The 20,985-nt window shown below is 36.3% G+C and overlaps 1 protein-coding gene across 1 annotated transcript in view; it reads left to right on the forward strand.

Moving 5' to 3' along the window:
- The first annotated feature begins 16,704 nt into the window (after positions 1–16,704).
- ST8SIA4 (ST8 alpha-N-acetyl-neuraminide alpha-2,8-sialyltransferase 4) overlaps positions 16,705–20,985 on the forward strand; it is a 94,947-nt gene continuing 90,666 nt past the window's right edge. The window contains exon 1 of the mRNA XM_079145893.1: positions 16,705–17,149. Coding sequence (XP_079002019.1) covers positions 17,037–17,149 — 113 coding nt within the window. The 5' untranslated portion in view covers positions 16,705–17,036. The remainder of the gene's footprint in view (positions 17,150–20,985) is intronic.

The raw sequence follows: 20,985 nt of genomic DNA on the forward strand, positions 1-20,985 counted from the left end.
TTAAGAGCATAATAAAAGAACATCATGTATAACTTTGTGCCAATACATTTGGCACTGTATATGAAAATGAGCAAATTCTGTACAAAACAAAATTTACCAAATTCATACAAGAAGAAATAGAAATTTGGAATAACTTCACATTCATTATATCTCTGAATGTGTAATTTTAAACACTTCTACAAAGGAAGCTAGTGAATTCTATTTAGCACATAAGGAAGAAATAGCACCAATCCTGCACGAATTCTGTTTACATATCAGAATAAAAAACTTTTTTTATCCCATAAAATCCTAATATCAAAACCTGACAAAAACAGTCCAAATTATAAAATTAAAAACTAATATTCCTGGGCTGGGGAGATAGCTCAGTTGGTAGAGTGCTTGCTTTGCAAGCACAAGGCCCTGGGACATCTGAAAATCAATCACCTAATTTACTACATAAATTGAATAAAGAAGACCTGAATGATCTTCTCAGTAAAGGTAAAAATACATGTGTCAAAATCAAACATCCATTCATAATTATTAAAGAGAGAAGCTTTCAGCAAACTTGGAGCAGAAGGAATATCCCTAATGAAATAAGGCTGTTTGTAGAACAAAGTAGAATGGAATGGTCCACATGCAGTGGTGGACTATTGAATGACTTTTCTCTAGCATTGAGAATCAGGCTAGGATGTCTCAAGTGTCCATTCTTGGGTCTTTAACATTGCGTATTAAGTCCTAGTCAGTGTTGTAAAGGGAATAAAAAATAAATGCAGATTTGAAATAAACACATTAATCAATCTTTACCTACAGAAAATAGAATTGTTTATGTAGAAATTACAAAAGATGTGTAAAACAATTTCTAAAAACTAATAAGTAACTTTAGTAATACTGCTAGTACAAGGTTCATGTTTCAAAAGTTTAATTGTATTTCCATATAATAGTAACAAGAAATTTAATAGTAAAAAAGTAGAATTCATAGTCTTATTTTAGAAAGTAAAATATTTAGTCATAAATTTAATATAAAATGTGGAAAATCTTTTCATTAAAAATTTGAAAGCATAGTTGAGATAAAGTTTAGAAGACCTAAAAGAAAAATGTCACTCACGTTTACGGCTTCTAAGACGTGAAATGTTGAGATGTTGTGTTTTAGATAACTGGTATATCCTGAAGCTCCTGTGTGAGACAATGTAGCAGTGGTAAAAAGTGAAATAGTTTATGAGACTCTCATGGATTTATGCATTTGTGGATTAATAATTAGAATGGACTACTGGGTGATAACTATAAACAGGCAGGATGTGACTGGAGGAAGTAGTCTACCAGGGCATGCCTTTGGGATGTGTATTTTGTCCCATGTGCTTCTTTGCCATCACTGCTTCCCCGAGCCAAGAATCTCGCTGCATCTTGCCCTCCTGTCATTATGTTCTGCCTCACCTCTGGCCCAGAAAGGTAATCAGTGGATCATAGACTGAGACCTATGAAACTATGTGTCAAAGCAAACATTTTCCAATTGTTATTGTTAGACATTGGTGACTTTTCTTCTTAAATTAATTTATACAAGCAATGTAACCCCAGTTCAAATACTTTTAAAAATTTGTTTAAGAAACAGACAGACTGATTTAAAATGTATATGTAAATACATAGAACTCAGGGGTGGAAAAAAAACTTTCTGAAAACAAAATATAATTTGAGGATTTATTCCACTGACAAATAATTATTTATTAGGCTATAGTAATAAAGTCTAATAGTCATAGAATAATAGAAAAAATATCAATGAAATAGAATATAGATTAGAATACAGGATATCTTGTGATCAACTAGATTTTGATAAAAGTGCAAGACAATTCAATGGAGAACAGAAGTTATTGTCAACCTGTCCTAACAAAAGCTGGATTTCATATGGATAGTTTATCTCAATCAATAACTCAATCAATACCCCAAATCAGTTTTTAAATTATACTATACCTTAATATTGAAACTAAAACTCTAAAACTTCTGAAAGTAATACTGGAAAATTCATGTACAACTGTGCAGACGACAGAAGTATTTCTAAGGTGGACACAAGGAGAAGTAAGTATAGAAGAAAAAATTAAAAATCACCCTTGTTCAAATTTGAAATGACTGCTCATTCTTAAGTAATCTAAAAAATGAAAATCCATAGGCTAGGATAAATTACTTGTAATATACCAAACAATGTATTTAAATAATGAACCACCAATAAGTACATCGTTGAACACTCTCAAAACCAGTCATGAAACAATAGATATGGTATAAGTTCATTTTTATGGAGCTTATAAATAGGATAAACTGATCTAGAGTGAGATAAATAATAAAGAATCATTGCCTATTATAGACAGAGTTTGACTAGAGAAAGGAACGAAGAACATTTTTGCTATGATGGAAATTTCTATGCTCTAATCGGAGTGCTAGTTACTGTTTATGGATTTTTCCAAACTTATAGGAGTGTATCCTTAAGAAAAGTTCATTTCACTGAATATAAATTATTGACCCAATGAAAGTAAGAATGATTCTGGTTAAACTTCAGATTGGACAATATAAAATAATAGCCAAATTGATTATTATGGTTTTGTGAACCTTTATGCTCATAGCTAGTTGTTCTCTGTTTAAGTCTATCTACTTTGATCAGTGAAATATTTTGGGTTGTTGACTTGGTATTCAAGTTTTTTTTGAAGTTTATCTTTCAAATATAGACATTATCAATTTCTTGAATCTATCAACTTGTTGAATGTATCTTGAAAAAGTCTTTTTCAGAGTTTAAGATTCAGGAATATGTATACATAACATTGGTTCTCTGGAAGTACAATGAGATTATCCCAAACATTTTAGGAAGCAATAGGGATAGTGGTTCCTCTTTGTGACAGATATTTTAAAATTAAAGAACAGAGATAGAATGTTATATAAAGGAGATAGATAGCTGTGGGCTATGAATACATAAATGCAATCTGCATAGATTAACAAAGCTACAGAATAAAAGTGCAGATCATAAAGAGTAAAGATTAAACTATAAGTCCTATGCAAAAGAAACTTGAAGATAAAATTGTTGGCACCTCCTAGCCCAGTGTGGTCTTGTAGAAAGAGAGCTGTGACCACCAGCTTTCAAATGCACTTATGTTGCTAGCAGAATCTCCCCATGCTGAGATGAATGAAACGAAGTATTTGCTTCATGAGTTTTAATAATATGTGTGAACTTCAAAATATAGAGCACTAATAACGGGATGATAAAATCATATTTGAGTCAGTAAATTTGGTAGCCAGACATTGGGTCACAAAGTCTTGCCACAGTGTTGTCACTTTGTGTTTTAGAACCATGAACTAGCTGACCTTTCTTTTCTGAAAATATGGTTGTCATTGTTTTACTCGATTAATTTTTTTTTAAGATTTTTGCAGAACAATATTATTGACTTGTATTCTTTTCTTAATTCTTTTATTCTAATAGACCCTAAAGAGTATGTCAGCATTTGGGTTTTTATTCATAACAGGTATATGTCTTTGAGACCTCTGTGGATTTATCTCCTGAGAAATTGTTTCTGTTTTTTTTTTTTTTCAAGTGTATATATGACTTATTCCAAACTTAAATCATTTCGTTAATAAGGTTTTTTACCTATTTCATATTTTCTTGCATATACACAGTGTTTTCCTACCTTTCCCTTCTTTTTAAATTTTTTTGTTCAATTTGTTGTACAGGACAGTAGAATGCATTTATATATTTTGATATATCATACATACATGGAATGTAATCACTCATCTTTCTGATTATATATATTGTAGGATCACATCAGTCATGAAGTCATATATGTACATGAGGTAATAATGTCTTTTTCACTCTACTATCAGTCGTAGCCCCATACCACTTCCCCTCCCTTCACTTCCCTCTACCTAATCTAAAGTAACTTCATTCTTCCCTGTTCCCCCCTCCCCCGCCCCGCTTATTGTGAATTAGCATCTGCATATCAGAGAAAACATTAGGCCTTTGGTTTTTTGGGTTTGGCTATTTCGTTTACCATGATATTCTCTAACTTCATTCTTCTTTAAAGCTGAGAAATAGTCCATCGTGTGTGTGTATATATATGTATATATATGAGATATATACATATATATGATATATATATATATATATAAATCACATTTTCTTTATTCATTTATCCATTGAAGGACATCTAGGTTGGTTCCACACTTTAGTTATGAAATTGTTTCTTAAAGATTTGTCCATTATGCTGAGCAGTGTGGTACAGGAAGTTCCTGTAACCCCAGCAGCTCAGGAAGCTGAGGTAGGAGAATCTCAAGTTCAAAGACAGCCTCGGAAAAAGTGAGGTACCAAGCAACTCAGTGAGACTGTTTCTAAATGAAATACAAAATAGGACTGGGGATGTGGCTCAGTGGCCAAGTGCTCCTGAGTTCAGTTGCCCAGAACCAAAAGAAAAAAAAAAAGATTTGTCTATCATGATTTTATATCTAGGGTGCATTATTAGAGCCACCTTCCAGACACACACACCTGTGTGCACTTGTGTGTATGTTTGTGTTTCTCTCTCCTCTTTTAAATAAGAGTTTTATCCTGGCTCGTATATTGACAGGTGGCATGCAGGACCTCCTGAGGGAGATACAACATTGCTGTTGAGGTGATTTCAGCTTTGAGTACATTATGATCCAATGGAATTTGAGAGAACACAACACACAGAAACATCTAAGAAAAAACAAAATCAGAAGGTATCAAGCATTACTCAGAAATAGAGAAGAATGACATTATGGAATTTGTGGGTAGATGGATGCAAATGGAGACTCTCTTACTACGTGATATAAATCAGTCCTCAAACTGTTAAAGATCAAATGTTTTCTCTGATATGCAAAAGCTAATTCGAAAAGGGGGTGGGTCAAAAAATAGAGGAAGGATCAGTGGAGTAGATGAAAGTGAAGGAGGGGAAAGAAGAAGGATGGGGAAAGATGATAGGGAAAAGCAGTGGAATGAATCTGACTGAACTTTCCTACATATATATATGAACATACCATAGTGAGTCTCACCACCATGTACATCCACAAGATGCTAAATAAAAAAAAAAAAAAAACTATAAAGAAAGCTTAGAAAGATCAGTAGAGTAGAAGAAAGGGAACAGGAGATGGATGAGGGGAAGGAAAGAGAACAAATTATATTGCCTGCTTTTAAAATTATGCCAAAAAGAATACTATTGTTATGCATAACTAAAAAACAATTAAAAATTTGAAAAAGAGATTCTGCTAGTGTTGTGATTATTTTTCTTTGTTTGTTTGTTTACTTGCTTGGTATTTGGAAACAGCCCAAGGGCACTTCACTGCTAAGCTACATCCCCAGACTTTTTTATTTTTTATTTTTGAGAAAGGGTCTCACTAATTTGCTGAGGTTGGCCTCCAAATCATGATCCCTCTGTCTTAGCCTCCTGAGTTGCTGGGATTACAGGCATGTGCCATCATGCCTGACTTTGTCAGGTCTTTCACTGGCTATTCCAAGTGCCTGCTCTTTGAGGCTAGAACCTGGAGAATGAAGACGTGCAGAGCAGAGCACAGCCACTGACACTTATCATAATTGTGAATATGAAATCCATGTGTGTTGTGTAACCACTGTGATATGGGCATTGTTTATTATTAATTAAGTCAAGTAATAGAATCCACATTGCTATATTAGAAATGATCAAAATGAAACATTTAAACAATAAATACAAACTGTAGATTTGAATTCATCTTAGATGATGTGTCAAGAATAAAAAAAAAGTATTAAACAGAAATAAAAATAAGACTAGGGTTATTTGATATTCACATTAAAAAAAAAGAAAACAATACTCTGAAATCCAAAGTTACTAAAATTATGAGTTCTTTTCCTTTTTTGGTAATAATTTAAGATTAAGTAACTAGCTTTCTAGAAAGCTTAATTACCACGTCTGAGTGTCTGAGAAAAGAGCTTGTTCTCCAGCAGGCCCTCCAAAGTGAAGGCTGGTTTTTCTTTGATGTGTCCTCTAAGTTACAGCCAGGTATAAGAAAGATATTCTTTTGGGTTCCACAATATATAACATGTCTCTGTCTCCTTTAGCAATTATGCTTTCAGTGGCATCTCCCTCCACCTCTCTGGCTGTCCTCTATTCACCTGTTCATTCTCAAGAATTCAAGGAGGGGGCATGGACAAAGGAAAGACAGTGGAATAAATCTGACATAATTTTCTCATATACATGTGTGAAAACCAGCACAGTGAATCCCACCATTGTGTACATTCATAAGAATAGGGCTCTACCTAGAATAAGATACATTCCATGCTTGCATAATTTTATCAGAATGGATTCTGCTGTGGTGTGTAACTAAAAAGAACCAATAAATTAAAAAAAAAAACAAACAAAGAATTTAGGGTGTGGTCCCTCATGTAATATATACTTACCCTTATCATCATTCTTGGTGACATAAAATAATCATATACATGAACAATCAAAAAAATCACAGCTCTTCTTGCTGCTATACTTCTTCATCTGTAGCATAATTTGGTTTCATCTAAATTTTATCTCCCATCCCCATGGAAACACTTTTGCACCATCGTAACTGATTTTCTCCATAAATCCAAATTGCAAACCTACCACTGAGTACTATCTCTCCTCTTTTCATCTTAATTGCTCTAATAGCCCCTTAAAATTCAGATTCTTCTATTGAGTTGTACACTTTATGCATAGTCTTTCTGTTTTCACTCTCCTTTTTACAATCTTACTTTTTGATAATTTATCTTTATTAGAAGGAGTTTTTAAGTACTCTCAATGATTTATTTTCTCCCTTTGCCATACTTGTATGAAAAATTTCAATGATGGGTAAACTCAAGTATATACATTTTCTGTGTCTAAAAGTTATATAACTGAATGTTATTGGAAATAGTCATATAACCTTACTTTAGTCCTCTTTAAATCTATGAGCTCAGACCTCAAAGAGATAGCATCACTGCCCCAAAATAATATCATGTGTCCTAAGTAAGTTTCTTTAACTGGGATTTGACAAAACTATTTCATATATTTGCTTTCAATGAATCCCTTCTTACATTTCTTAATTTCTTGTGCTGAGTATAATGGCTCCCATTTTATTCTTAATTTTTTTCTTTCTTTTTTGAGGGGTGGGTACTGGAGATATAACCCAGGGTACTTAACCACAGAACCACATCCCCATCCCTTTTTAATTTTTTATTTTGAGACCAGTCTCACTCACTTGTTTAGGGCCTTGTTCGATTGCTGAGGTTGGCTTCAAACTTGCAATCCCTTTGTCCCCTTAGTTACTGGGATTACAGGTATGCACCACCACTCTCGGCTTATTCTTAATTTTCTGACATTTCTGTCCAGTCATTTTGCACTTCCTGATCTTTTCATTTACTATTTTCCTGGACAGTAATGCTCATGCCCTGGTCATCTCCCCCTTATTCTATAGGTCCAAATTCAGATTACCACCCTTCAGAGAGCCCTAGCCAGACCATCAAAGAATTCCTTTATTACTCTGTAATAATGCTCTGTTGATTCCTTCACAGAATTAATCACATTATGTACTTTCATCCCTCTTTTTCTTTTATAGCTTTTTTCATCTAATCAAACTTCTAAAGAGCAAGGCAGGGTTGGGGATGTAACTTCAAGGCAGAGCACTTGCCTAACATACATTAGGCCCCACTTTTGATCCCTGGCACTGCAAAAATAAAAATAAAAAATAATAAAAATGAGTAATTAAAAGAGAGCAGTGGTGTCTGCCTGATTTGTGTTCAGTTTTATACTTTGTACCTAGTACAATGCCTGGTGAGCATTGAAAACTGAAAAAAAATGTTGGTTAATAAATGAATGAACTGTGATGAAAAGTTCTGGATAATATTTCAGTCGTTTTTATCTGTAAACTGAGAAGGTAAAATTGCATGATTTCCAAAGTCTCCTTTGGGATTGTGGTCCCCTCCTTAGCCCAGGTTATGGATAACTATACCATGCAATTAGGTGGGCAGTTGGATCAACTGGTAACCTGAAAGAATTGTCAATATAGGCTGGTTTTAATGTTCATTGTAGGTTACTGTATCTTCAAGAGATTTCAGCATCCACAACAAGAATCATCAGCTTACCAAACATTTAAGCTCACCTCAGAAGAAATATGTTGTGCAGCATAACACTGCAGACACATATTCAAAGGTTCTAGAATTCTAGATTTGTCTCCACATAATTTTACACATAATAAATGTTATAATAATTCATTCACTCCTGTATTTATTTATTACACATAATAAATGTTATAATAATTCATTCACTCCTGAGAACTCAATGTAAATGTATTCTTTTCTTTTGTCCAAAAAGATTAAAGTGAATAAATCACTTTTCTTCTTATTTCCATCAACATATGTGACCAAAAAGTAAATAATTTGAAATTTAGAGTAAACAATACCTACAATAAAGTTCAATATCTTGCATCTTTCTGATAGAATTGTAAAACATATTTCTTTGGTTTTTCTAATGATAAAATTATAATTGCAACTAACAGAAACAGTCAGAATTTGCATAAACTCATTGTGTTTGTCAAGATGAATGTTTAACAACAACATATATGCTACCCATAGGCATTTACATAAAATTTTCTGTTGGAATGTAGGCAATTATGATTATGATAATGCAGTGGACAGGTCAATTATTTTTATTATACTAGAAAGGCAAAGGTGTATTAAGACATAATTTTTCTCATATTCCCACTAGCACCCACCAATAAGTGTTATTGATTCATTCTCTCAGAGAAGCTTTCTCCTGCTGACAGATCAGGCAGGCATCCTGAGGCTTTGTGTTCACATTTTTAGTTCATAAGGCCTTTGTTTAGTTATTCATTAAATCATTCACTTTACAAAAGTTGAGATTAGTATAAGAGTAATCCATTATACAGATAATCTATGAAGTTTTTACCCCCAAGTATAGTTACTTATTTAGGAATTACAAACTCAACACAGGAACAAAGTAGATAAAAACAATAAATAAAACTTCTGGAATTAACTAAAGTTATACAGAAAGTTAGATGACTCAGTTACTACTCAACTCCACCTAACTGCTACTCTCAGAATGGGTCAGTCTGATAACTGGCAGTCTTATGATATTTTTGAAAATAAATTTAGAGTACAAGCAACTAATTGTGCGTGTGTATATGTGCATTCATGTATGTGTGTTGTTTGCACATGTATACGTTTACCTTTAATCTACTATTCAGGAAAACATGTCTTCTGATAGCTGTATTCATCACTAGTCTGCTAGCTAATAATGAACATGGCAATTTTTAGTGTCCTTCAATAATAAATATTATAAAACAATGTTTAAATGTTATATGGTTTACAAAATTCAATTTACAAAGAACTAGATTATCTAATAATATGTATCCAAATTATGCATATATGTAATAATTGAAGCAATATGTTTCAAATATTCATTGTGTAGTACTAGAATTAGATCTCAAAAGAGATAGGTAGATTTACACAAATAAAGTTTAGCCTTGAAAACTTTATATAATTATTTCTTCTTTTGCTTTGAATATGATAGATTAAAAAGTATAAACAGAAGGTGGGTTGCACCAAACAAATTAAGTTGGTGATTAAACTGGGCTATGTGAGAAAAGAAATATGTTAAGAGAGGAAAAAAAAGTTGGCTACACCAGAAACAAAAGAGAATTCTAGAAAGCCCATAGAGATTGAAGACATTGCAACCTTGAATAATCTACTCCCTAGAGGAGTTACAAAAAAATCGCCCAGTGAATGACCCCTATTCAACAGAAAAACAGGAGGAACATGTAGGCTGATGGCTGTCCTGTTCATACCAGACTGTTGACCTTATTGTGTTCAGTCAGAGAAACCTAGTTAAAAGAGAACATAGAAAGGTCTCAGTAGGTAATGAGGAAGGACTTCCCCAAACATGTATGGAATAGCACATCTGTGCATGTTTAACATTTAAAGGAGCTGTGCAGTAGGAGATAAAGAATAAAAGCTAGGACTATAGAACTAAGGGAGATCAGGTTTACAGGCAATTAAAATGTTCACTTTGAATAACTGAAGGGTCTTTTACAAATTGGGGTAAAATAGTTTTTACCAGAAATAGTTTTAAAAAGTCTCTTAAAGAACTTTCCAAATGGTTATTATAATTTGAGGAATATTGAATCAATGGTACTTAAAATCATCTCTTGTAAGGACATTCACATTTAAATAGAAATCAGAGCACTAAATGCAAAGAACAATATTATAAGGGAAATGGGCCAAGCAATAGGGGAAAATTGAGAATAACAATGATGGGATTTTCCTCTTGTCCCCCAAATTACACTGTACACGATCACATCTTCTACTTAAAGTCAAGCCACACTTTCATTGAAAATTTATTACACTTGATACTTATAGATAAAAAAGTAATAAAAGACAAGCCAGGCATGGTGATGCATGCCTGTTATTCCAGTGGCTTGGGAGGCTTAAACAGGACGATTGAGAGTTCAAAGCCTGCCTCAGCAAAAGTAACTCAGTGAGACCCTGTCTCTAAATAAAGTACAAAATAAAGCTAGGGATGTGGCTCAGTGGTCAAGTGCCCCTGGGTTCAATTCAGAACAGAAGACCAATAAATTCTCATGGAGAGGAAATCTATGAATATTATATGATAATCATATGAAGAAAAATAAATTAACTTAGAAAAAAATAGAAAACTAAAATTTGCCTGGAATAAGGAAACAAATAGAATTACCTAGAGGTAAAAAGCAGAATTTTCTCATTATTATGCTTCTTACTTTTCCTGGTCATTGACTTATAGGTAAAAGATCAACCATTAATAATCCTCACTAGTATAAGATCATCTACAAGAACTTCAACCAACACAGTTGTGATGGGTAATTTCATGTGTCAATTTGGATAAACCATGGTACCACAATATGTGGTCAAATACTAGCATGGATATTGTTTTTAAATTATTATTTTAATGAAAATAAATTTAAAATCTGTAAACCATAAGTAAAGTAGAGCACCCTCTATAATGCAGATAGATCTTGTCAAATCAGTTGAAAGCCTTAATTAAATATAGAATGAAGTCTCCCAAGGAAGAGAAAATTCTGCTTACAAACCTTGTTCACACTTAAACTTTAATATCAACTCTTCCCTATGCCCCTATCCTGCTAGCCTACCCTCCAGATTTTGGAATTGCCAACCTACATAACTGTGTGAGTTTATTCCTTAAAAGAAATCCTTCTTTTCCCTTTATATATACAAATTTCTATTGATTATGGGTTTTTTTTTGAGAATTCTGTGTGATACACCATATAACATTACTGAAAAATATACACCATCATTATAAATGTCATTGGTACAAGTGGCTAACAATTTAAATTTGAAATTAAATCATTTATATTAACTTTCAAAACAATGATATACTTAGAAGGTATAAATCTAACTAGATATGTACAAAACCTACATGAGTTGAGGCACAAAACCCTAATTAAATAAATCAAAGAAAAATTAAATGAAGAAATATCCATTTTTCATGTACAGAAAGATTAAATATTATCAAGATATTAGTTCTTCCTAACTTGATCCATAGACTCAAAATTCAATCAGAATTCTAGCACATTATTTTGTAGGTAATGACTCTCAGAACAGTCAACACAGTGTTGAAAGAGAGAAAAAAGCTGGAGAACTGATGGTACCCTACTGATGGACTTACTATAAAATATAAAAATAAGACAGTGATGTGTTATTGAGAATACAGAAAAATAGCCCAATAGAACAAAATTTAGAACCCCCAAAATATACCCATCCAAATATATTCAACTTACCTTTGACAAAGAAGCAAAGGCAGTACAATAAAGAAAAGATAGTCTTTCAACAAATAGTGCTAGCACAACTGGACATTCACAAATAACATAGAAGAAAAAGGAGAAGAAAAAGAAGAATGATCCACACTTCACAACATTCACAAAATGTAATACAAAATGGATCATAGACCTAAATATAAAGTATGAAACAATACAATTTCTAGAAGATAAGAAAATTTAGGTAACACTAGGATTGGATTTTGAATGCAACAACAAAGGCACAATCAATGAAAAAGTAATTGATAAGCTGGACTTCAATGAAATTTAAAACTTTTGCTCTGTGAAATAAATTGTTAGAGACTGAGAAGACAAGCTACATATTTCGAGATAATATTTCCAATAATGTATGTGATAAAGGAATACTATTCAAAACAAACAAAAAAATCTTAATTAACAGCAAGAATATGAGAACTTCTTTAAAAAAAAACAAGAAAAATATCTCGGAAATACCTCTCCAAGGACGATAAGCACATGAAAGATGTTCAGAATTATATGTTACTAGGTAATTGCAAATTAAAACAACAATGGGTAACACCACATACATGGCCATGAGCCAAAGCAATGACAATCTCAAACACGGCCAAGGATGTGGAGAAGCAAGAACCTGCATTTATTGCCTGTGGAAATGTAAATTGCACAGTCACTTTGGAAGACACTTTGGTAGTTTCTTACAAAACTAAAATTATTTTTTAAAATAGTTTTTTAATTGTAGATGGACACAATATCTTTATTTTAATTATTTATTTTTTTTATATAGTGCTGAGAATCTAGGTTGCCTCACACATGCCAGGCAAGCACTCTACCACTGAGCCACAACCCTAATCCCTAAAGTTATTTTTATGTAATACTACAATCATGTATCTTACTGTATACTCAAATAAGTTGAAAGTTTTATGAACCCACAATTTTTTATGTGCACAGATACTCATAGTTTTATTCATGACTGATGAAATTTGGAAGCAACAAAGATGTCCTTCAGCAATTAAATCTATATGTAAACTGTGGTATGGCCATACAATATACAGTGTCAAGAAAATAATCTATTTTCAAGACATGACAAAACACAGGTGTTTTTTTTTTTTTTTTAAGCCATGAGCATATTACTAATTCAAAGAAACCAATCTGATAATCTGATTCCACTTACACGGCACTTTGGAAAATACAAAACAGTGGGCACAATAAAAAGTTAGTGGAAGCCAAGGACTGGAGCAAGAGCACAGAGAATTATTACTATTATTACTATTACTAAATGCCATTATTCATTTGTCCACCTGTAGAATGTGCAACATCAAGAATGAAACCTAATGTAAACTGTCAATCTAGCTTCATCGATTGTAAAAAAATATGTATTGCTCTAATGAAGAATGTTATTAGTGACCAAAGCTCTGAGTGGGCAAGGCTCTGGGGTCTAGAGAAGGAATGCTATATTTTCTGCCTTGCTTTTCTGTAAACCTAAACTGCTTTAGGAATCTATTCAAAATGCCATTGGTCATTAAAAATCCCACTATAAGACTACAAGTGTCTGTGCATTTTTGCCAGCAAAGTCAGCAATTAAGATATGAATTTCCATTAAGTTAAAGGAACAAGCAACATCTTAAAGCCAACTGTCATTACTTGCATTATTTATTTATAAGCTAATGTTCATTAGAGAATTGTGCTGAATAAAGACAAATGCATTTTCTTTATTGAAGAACTTACTGTTCAAAGGCAGAATGTAAATTTAGAAAAAAAAAACTATGTTTGCTGAGAGTCATGGAAATGGTCATTGTAATAGGAGGTGATTCCACAAGTCCCATTGTGTGGACAATACTTCTTATTTAGAGTTTTTTTTTTTTTTACCCAATTACATATTGAGATGAACCACACTGACTTAAGTGTTGGCTTATCTGCTTATTTAGTTTGAAAATTGGGATGAACACATATTTCACTAGTCCAATGATATTAAACACATGACATTAAGTTACACTCCAAATGTTAAATTGCTTAAATATGGGAAGCAAATACCTTGAGTCTCAAAGAATCATTAGCAGTCTTTTCAAATTGTTCAACTCCATATAAAAAGCCTCATTTCTTTTTTTCTACATTTTTATTGGTACATTATAGTTGAACATAATGATGGAATTTGTTGTTACATATTCATACATGAATAGAATATAACATTATAATTTGACCAATATCACTCCCCACCACTTTCTCCCTCCCTCCCCTTGGTCTCTTTCCTCTACTGATCTGCTCTAACCTTTTCCTTTTTCCTCTTTAGATTCTGCATATGAGAGAAAACAAATGACCCTTGGCCTTCTGGAGTTTGACATATTTTGCTTAATAGTCTTTAGTTCCATCCATTTTCCTGCAAATGATATAATTTCATTTTTCTTTATGGCTGAATGAAACTTCATTGTGTATAATACCAAATTCTATTTAGCCATTCATCTGTTAATGAACACCTACAATTGTTCCATAATTTTGACTATTGTGAATTGTGCTGCTATAAACATGGGTATATATGTATCACTCCAGTATGAAGACTTCAGTTCTTCAGGATGAATACTGAGGAGTGGTACAGCTGAATCATATGGTGATTCCATGCCTAGTCAAATTCAGAAACAAAATTTCAGAGCTCACTGTTTCTCTTCTGGACATTTATATTTGTCTTATGTATTCTCATAACTAGTTCTTGGAGTTCCTTAGTTTTGCTGTTGGATTTGTTTTGTTTTTCTGTTTAGGCCAGGTAAATAGTTTCTCTCAATGTCATTTAAAGATAAATAGATGGATTAAAGCTACTTTTCTCTTGAAAAATTCCTTGTGTTTTTCCATTAGAGAAGACAATTCCGGGTTGGGGAACTGCAGAATATTAAGATCACATTGAACACTTATGGCTCTCTCCATTCCTACTTCCAAAAGTACAGAATTGTTTCAAAGCTCCCTAAGGTACTAACATTTTATTTCTGTCTGAAGTTATGCATGATTCCTTCTTCCCCTTGCAATGTTCTATCTTCTCTGCCTAAAGTTACTCCTTAAACTTGAGATCTTCAGTCTGTGTCTCCTTCAGCAGGAATCTCACCTTCCTTATTCTGAAAGACCCGTTTGACTTGGGGGCTTACCCAAATATCAAGTAAACATTTCAAATGACACTTCTAGTCACCATTTTAAAAATTATTTTAAAAGCTATTCTCTTCTGAGTGAATAAGCTTCATGCCTAGTTAGAGGATACATTTTTTTTTTTTTTTATCACTGCGGTCCCATGACCTCATACATTCCCTAACCCATAGCTGTTGTTCAGGAAATATTGTATGAATTTAATTAAATGATGCATATTGCTTCATCTCAGAGAATTGCATTTTATTTAAAATCCAAAATATATTCATTAAAGAAAAAAAATTAACGGAGAATTTAATGTCCTAACCATGGTCCCCCCATCTTTCCAGTTCCCTTTAACTTAAAAAGAAACTGGTTTATTCTTGCAGTTTCTGTTAGCTGAGTAGTCAGTGTAATAGAAATGCATTAATGCAAGCGGGATTTGCCCAGACATCAATAAAATGGAAAGGCTCCCTCTGGGCCACTTGTAGTGTCAATAAAGGCTAGTAATTACTTGCTCCTTTGAGCATTTTAGATCCAACCCCTTAGTTCATTCTACTGCACAGAAGCAGCTGTAGAACTCTGAGATTCTTAACTTCCTAAACCCTGGGTGGAGAATAGCAAGCACTGGCTGAAGGCCCCCGCCCTTTTCCTACCCCTCCCTGACTTGCTAGGCAAGAACCCCACCACTGGTCTACATCCCCAGCTCATAAGACCTAGGAATTTTAAGTGAAGGTACTGGCTATTGTTATTTCAAGCTGCCTGGGTAGGAGTAACTTAGAACATCCTCTTTTATCCCCTGATGGTAAAGGATTGGTGGTGGGTCTCACTATTTCTGGGCACGGGAACATGTCAATTTCAGTGACCAAGAGTGCTCTGCGTCTGCCTGACAATACAATAGAATAAGGAAAATGGTAGGAAGGAGAAAAGGGTGAAAACCAGAGGTGAAACAACTATCAGTGAGACCTTCAGAGGGGATCCTGCCCTTTCTTCTTTCCTTCCTAGCTTTCCTCCTTCCTGAGCATGTGAATATGTTTGTGGGTGTGCTTGATTTTAAGAGAGGTCCGTGGTAGCTACTTTTCCTCAGATTCCTGTTTCTCCGCAGTGAAGTTTAAGTGATATTGGAGTTTCGTGAGGAGTTTCCAAATGACAATGGGAGAGTCACATAAATATCTATGAAGTTTCTAATGACAATTCTGTCATCACTTGTTTCTTGAACATCTTGAGCCATGGTCATCATCCACCACTTATTCTGAGAGACCGATCAGCTAATTGGCTCGTTTGTATTTGTGATTTCTGGATTGTGCTGTGCATGGAATAATAAGCGTCCTCCTTGTTCCTCTTCCCTGCTCGGTTTCACACTACCTCAAAGGGTATGTATTGCAAGTGCGCTCGTATGTTAATCCCCCCCCCCCCCGCAAGCCCCCGGCCCCAGCTCTATTCACAGCATTCCTCCGGCGGGACGCTTCCCTAATCTGTTCCCAGTAGAGGTGCTCTCTCCACGTAAATGCCAACAGACTAGCTTCCCGGTCCATAGAGCTGACGCTTTGGTGTCCTAGGAGATAGTGCGTGTATGACTCTGTGTTTCTGTGTGTGTGTGTGTGTGTGTGTGTGTGTGTGTGTGTGCACAAGAGCGCGCGCGCAGACTGTGAGCTTCCTCTCCAGGCACTGTGCAGACAGAGCCCGAGACGTTACTATCCAAGCAGCCTCCAGCAACGCGAGGCAACTGCAGCCTCCGCCCACTCAGCCCAGTGATTGGCTGGTTTTGCTCATCATTTCCCTGCTAGCAAGAGGGAAGGGCCAGTGACGCCCCCGAACCCAGCTGCAGAAGCGGCCGCCACCTCCAATGCACAAGGTGTCACATCTGAAAAGAAACCTGAGCCCCAGGGAGGCGGCGCGGAGCGACCCGGGCAGGGCTGGCGCTAACCGCGCGGGAGGACTCCAGGCAGCGCTGGAGGATCAGGGGCAGCTCTGTCGCAGAGGACCTTAGCGACCTGATCCTAGGATCCCGGTTCCAAGCTCTCCTAGCATTTTTCAGACCACCCCCCACCCCGGTCTAATTCTCCAAAACGGAGCCTTTATATCGAGAGAAGGTGCGGGAGCTGGGGCAACCAGGACTTTCGCGGGCACCCAAGATGCGCTCCATTAGGAAGAGGTGGACGATCTGCACTATAAGTCTGCTCCTGATCTTTTATAAGACAAAAGAAATAGCAAGAACTGAGGAGCATCAGGAGACGCAACTCATCGGGTAAATTCAAAGCTTCATTTCAAGATATGACCAAAAGTGAAGTCATAAATGAAATGTGCATATAGTCATTGAGTGATGGTTGTGATACGGTGCGTGTTCTTTTGAGCTTGTGTGTGGCTGGTGTCGTGATTTAAATAACAAAGGCTGCTGTTGAGGTAGGTGTGTGTGCTTCTCTACGCTGTTCCTAGTAGGAGTTCAACTTGCCCTGTGCGATAGTGACAATTGTTATCCGTACCGGGTGCTCGCACGCCAAAGGAGAAGTCACTGCAGAAGTGTCAACAAAGAACTTGTGCCCTTGTCCTTTTAATCCGTAGGCAAAACTCAAGCGAGATATCTTTATTCACCAATCGGTTGCCCTTTCTTCTTTCTCTGCCCTGTCACTCTAGGGAGATTCACGAGAAAGCTGGTTTCCTGAAAGGATGAAGTTTAAAGCCCACTAAGGAGGAAATCCGTCTTTTCTTTTCTTTTAACTCTTTTTTGACATTGGACAGATCTGTTTATTTTAATTTGAATTGGTAAATCCAGTACCACCACGATAAAACGCTTAGGCTCTTGGATAGAATTTTAAGAAAGAAACTGGGTACTTCATCTTCACAGGCAATATTTGTTATTTTTTAGCTTGTCTAGATGAGTTCAGAATCTCCCCACCCCATTAAGTTCTCTAAATATCACACTTCCTTCCTCCCTCCTCCTGGCCTCTCTGCCTTTGAAGTTACCCAGGGGGTGGTGCAACTTTGTGTGGCGAACATAGCTTGGAAGCGATTTTCTGAGGATGTGAACCTGGTTGTCAACTCTGTTCAAAGTCTTGTTTCGGAAATCCTCCCAAGTCCGGAGGCGTCCACTGTGGGAAACTCTACACTAGCAGAGATTCCCTTCTGGTTTTTATTTTCTCTGACATAACTGAAACGAAGAATGAGACTGTGTGTGTGTGTGTGTGTGTGTGTGTGTGTGTGTGCGTGTGTGTTTGTGTGTGTGTGTGCTGCATAGGACTGCTAAAATATACATACCCTTGAACTTCATGCAGTTCATTTAATATTCCTGCTCCTCCCTAAGTAATGAGCATTTAAGTGAGCAAAACGCAGGTTTATCCTTACAGAAGGTACTGCTATTCTATAAAAACCAGGATAACAGTAGTACTGCCAAGGGACTGGAAAAAATGAAACGCAAATAAGGAATGGGCTGAATGGTCGTTACACATCAACAAATGTGTTCAGGGTCTATTCATTTAGGGACAGAAAAAAATTAAAAAAGCCATACGAGGTCGTTTATACAGGAGTAGGTGGTTTCAAAATTCAGTCATGACAGTTGTCAGAAAGGACTTTGGTGTCTGCGGGGGGGTGGCGGGGGGCGGCAATCTCTGGTGACCTGCGCTTGCCAGGCAGACAAAGAGGTGATCCAGCGCGTGGGGGCTCGGATAAGAGGCCGAGGCTAGAGTGTGAAGGTCGAGGCTCTTTGTTCCCTTCCAGGTTGGTTGGCTCTGAGTCTGTCTCTGTGGAGACAAAGCGGCCAAGCCTAGCCATAACTCTGAGGGTTTGGGACCCTGGCTCGCAACCCTGGAGAGCAGGAGTGGGAGGGGCGGACGTGGGGAGGGGGGCTCCAGATGCTCTGGAGGCATCCTTTTCGAGCCGCCGTAAACTGCGGGCGGGAAGGAGGAGTGCACTATGAGTCCTTTTAGGGGAACTGAAGGACCCAATAACACATGACACGGGAGATGTTTCTTCCGTGGCCCTTTCCTGGACGCCGCCGGCGGTGGACTCAGCCCAGGGCGCAGAGGAAGAGGAGGCGGGCAGTAGCGCGGCGGTTGGGCTAGCTGGACTGATCTCTCCTGCGCACCCTTTCCAAGCTAGGCTGAGCTTTCTTGCTAGTTCCTTTGAGAACGCGTGGGGCGGGCACTTAAATTAACGAAACGGGAAGAGAGGTGCGCATCGGGTCTGTCCCCTCCTCCCAGAGAGCTAGTCGCGAGGGTGGGAGAATGAGCGAGAAAACCGGGGAAATCTGTTTTTGCAGGGATCAGACTCCTTTCGTTTAAAACAAACAAAATATCACTTTCAGTGCTCAGGGGCAACGCAGCCCGTCCTCCTTAATTAAAACCCGCAATTGCAGTCCTTGGGGGCGAGGCAGAAAGCTGGCTGCGGGCGTCGCTCTCATACTCCTGCCCCAAAGCTCCCTGGCTGCCGCGCCGCCTGGGGTTCCTTCCCCAGACTGTGGAGTTGGCGTGGCCCAGAGCAATTCAAGAAGGATAGTTAGTGTCCCCGAGCGCCCATTGCCTTTTCCTCGCGATGAAACGTTCAATGGAAAAGCTTGTGATTCAAACTCGTGGTTTCCTTTCAAATCCCAAAGACTGCTTCTGGTAGAGGAGTTGACTCATCAGACTATCTAATCATGACATTGACTCTTTTTACTCAAGCCACGTGGAGAGGCCAGGTTTTATTCGATTTGATTTTTTTTTTTAATTTTTTTTTATGCGTTAAACTAAACTGGTTGTTGGTACCAGAAGCTCAGGTCAGTACTTAATTTGAAAGTGAAGTAACAGTCGGTTTCTGGCCTTTGGGGGGCACTGCGTGCCTTGCAGGTGGGCAGTAGTTTCAACGACAGGGCTCCCATAGCCCTTTAATCTTACAATATCCCACTAAATTCATATATAGCTTTCAGCTACCACCGCCCCCCGCCCGCATAGGTAAGCAGTTCCTTTATCTGTTGGACCCTTCTCTTCCTTTAAGGGACAGTCGCATCTAGAGTTAATGTAGCATTTACTATCTTGAACATTCCCTGCGGAGAGAAAAAGAACACCGAACACTTTTCGATTAAACATTCATGTTTTTTATATATTTAGAGGGACACTAGCAGCAGGTTTTTAATAAAGAATTATTCTATAGTAGGTCAAGTGATTATTATTGAATACCTCAACTATTTCCTTCCAAAGAACTTCTTATTTGATTGTTATCTTAATTAATAAAGTTTAAGTCAAAGGTCATTGGGGATATTAGTGTTCTATTCTTGACAGGATATTAGTATTCTATTCTTTTACGCCCACCTTAATGGCACTAACAGTTGACCTAATTTAACTATCCGTGTGTTCCTGGGGTTATAAGAATTCCACAGATAAAATACATGATGTACTCATTTAATGAGACAAAAAGGGCAACAAACTTTAATGGGATACAGATATTTGTTTTGATTGTTATTACTTAAAACTTGCTACACACTATTTTCCTGGTTGACCATAAATGACACTTTAACTTACATTTCTTATCAGTAAATTTCCTTTTTAATTGGCTAATTATTTTAGGTCCCATTACCAAATGATTAAAAGCATTCTGAAATTGGCGATAAAGTCGATGGTGAAGACAAGTATTCATATTCAGATTATTACTATTGTCAGCCAAGTTAGTTCCAATTTATTCTCAGGGATAATATACTCTTGTAAATCAGGAATTCCAGAATTTGCACTTACTTCACATCTTACATTTGCAATTCTGCCAAAACCCATAAGCAATAAGTTAAGGTAGAACATCTCATCTTTATTTTTAGTTGTTTGGCACTTAGGTAATAAAAACACAAAATTGCCTGCTGTTTGTGTTCAGTCTTAGTTTGATGCAAGTTCTTTTTTTTTTTTTTTAAATGACTTTTAAAAGTTTAAATTAGGGAGGAAGTTTAACCTAGAACTAAGGGAAAATATTCATTTCAAAACCGAGTTATGGGAAGTTCCATCAGGGTTGAATGTAGGCTGTTGGGGATCAGGTTTCCAGAGAAGAATTTAATCATATTTGTTATGAACTAAAAAGGATAAATTGTGGTGAAGCCTGGAAACTCATACTAAAGAGAAAAAATATTTG

The sequence above is a fragment of the Sciurus vulgaris genome (assembly GCF_902686455.1).
Source record: "Sciurus vulgaris genome assembly, chromosome: 6".
Taxonomy (NCBI): Eukaryota; Metazoa; Chordata; class Mammalia; order Rodentia; family Sciuridae; genus Sciurus; species Sciurus vulgaris.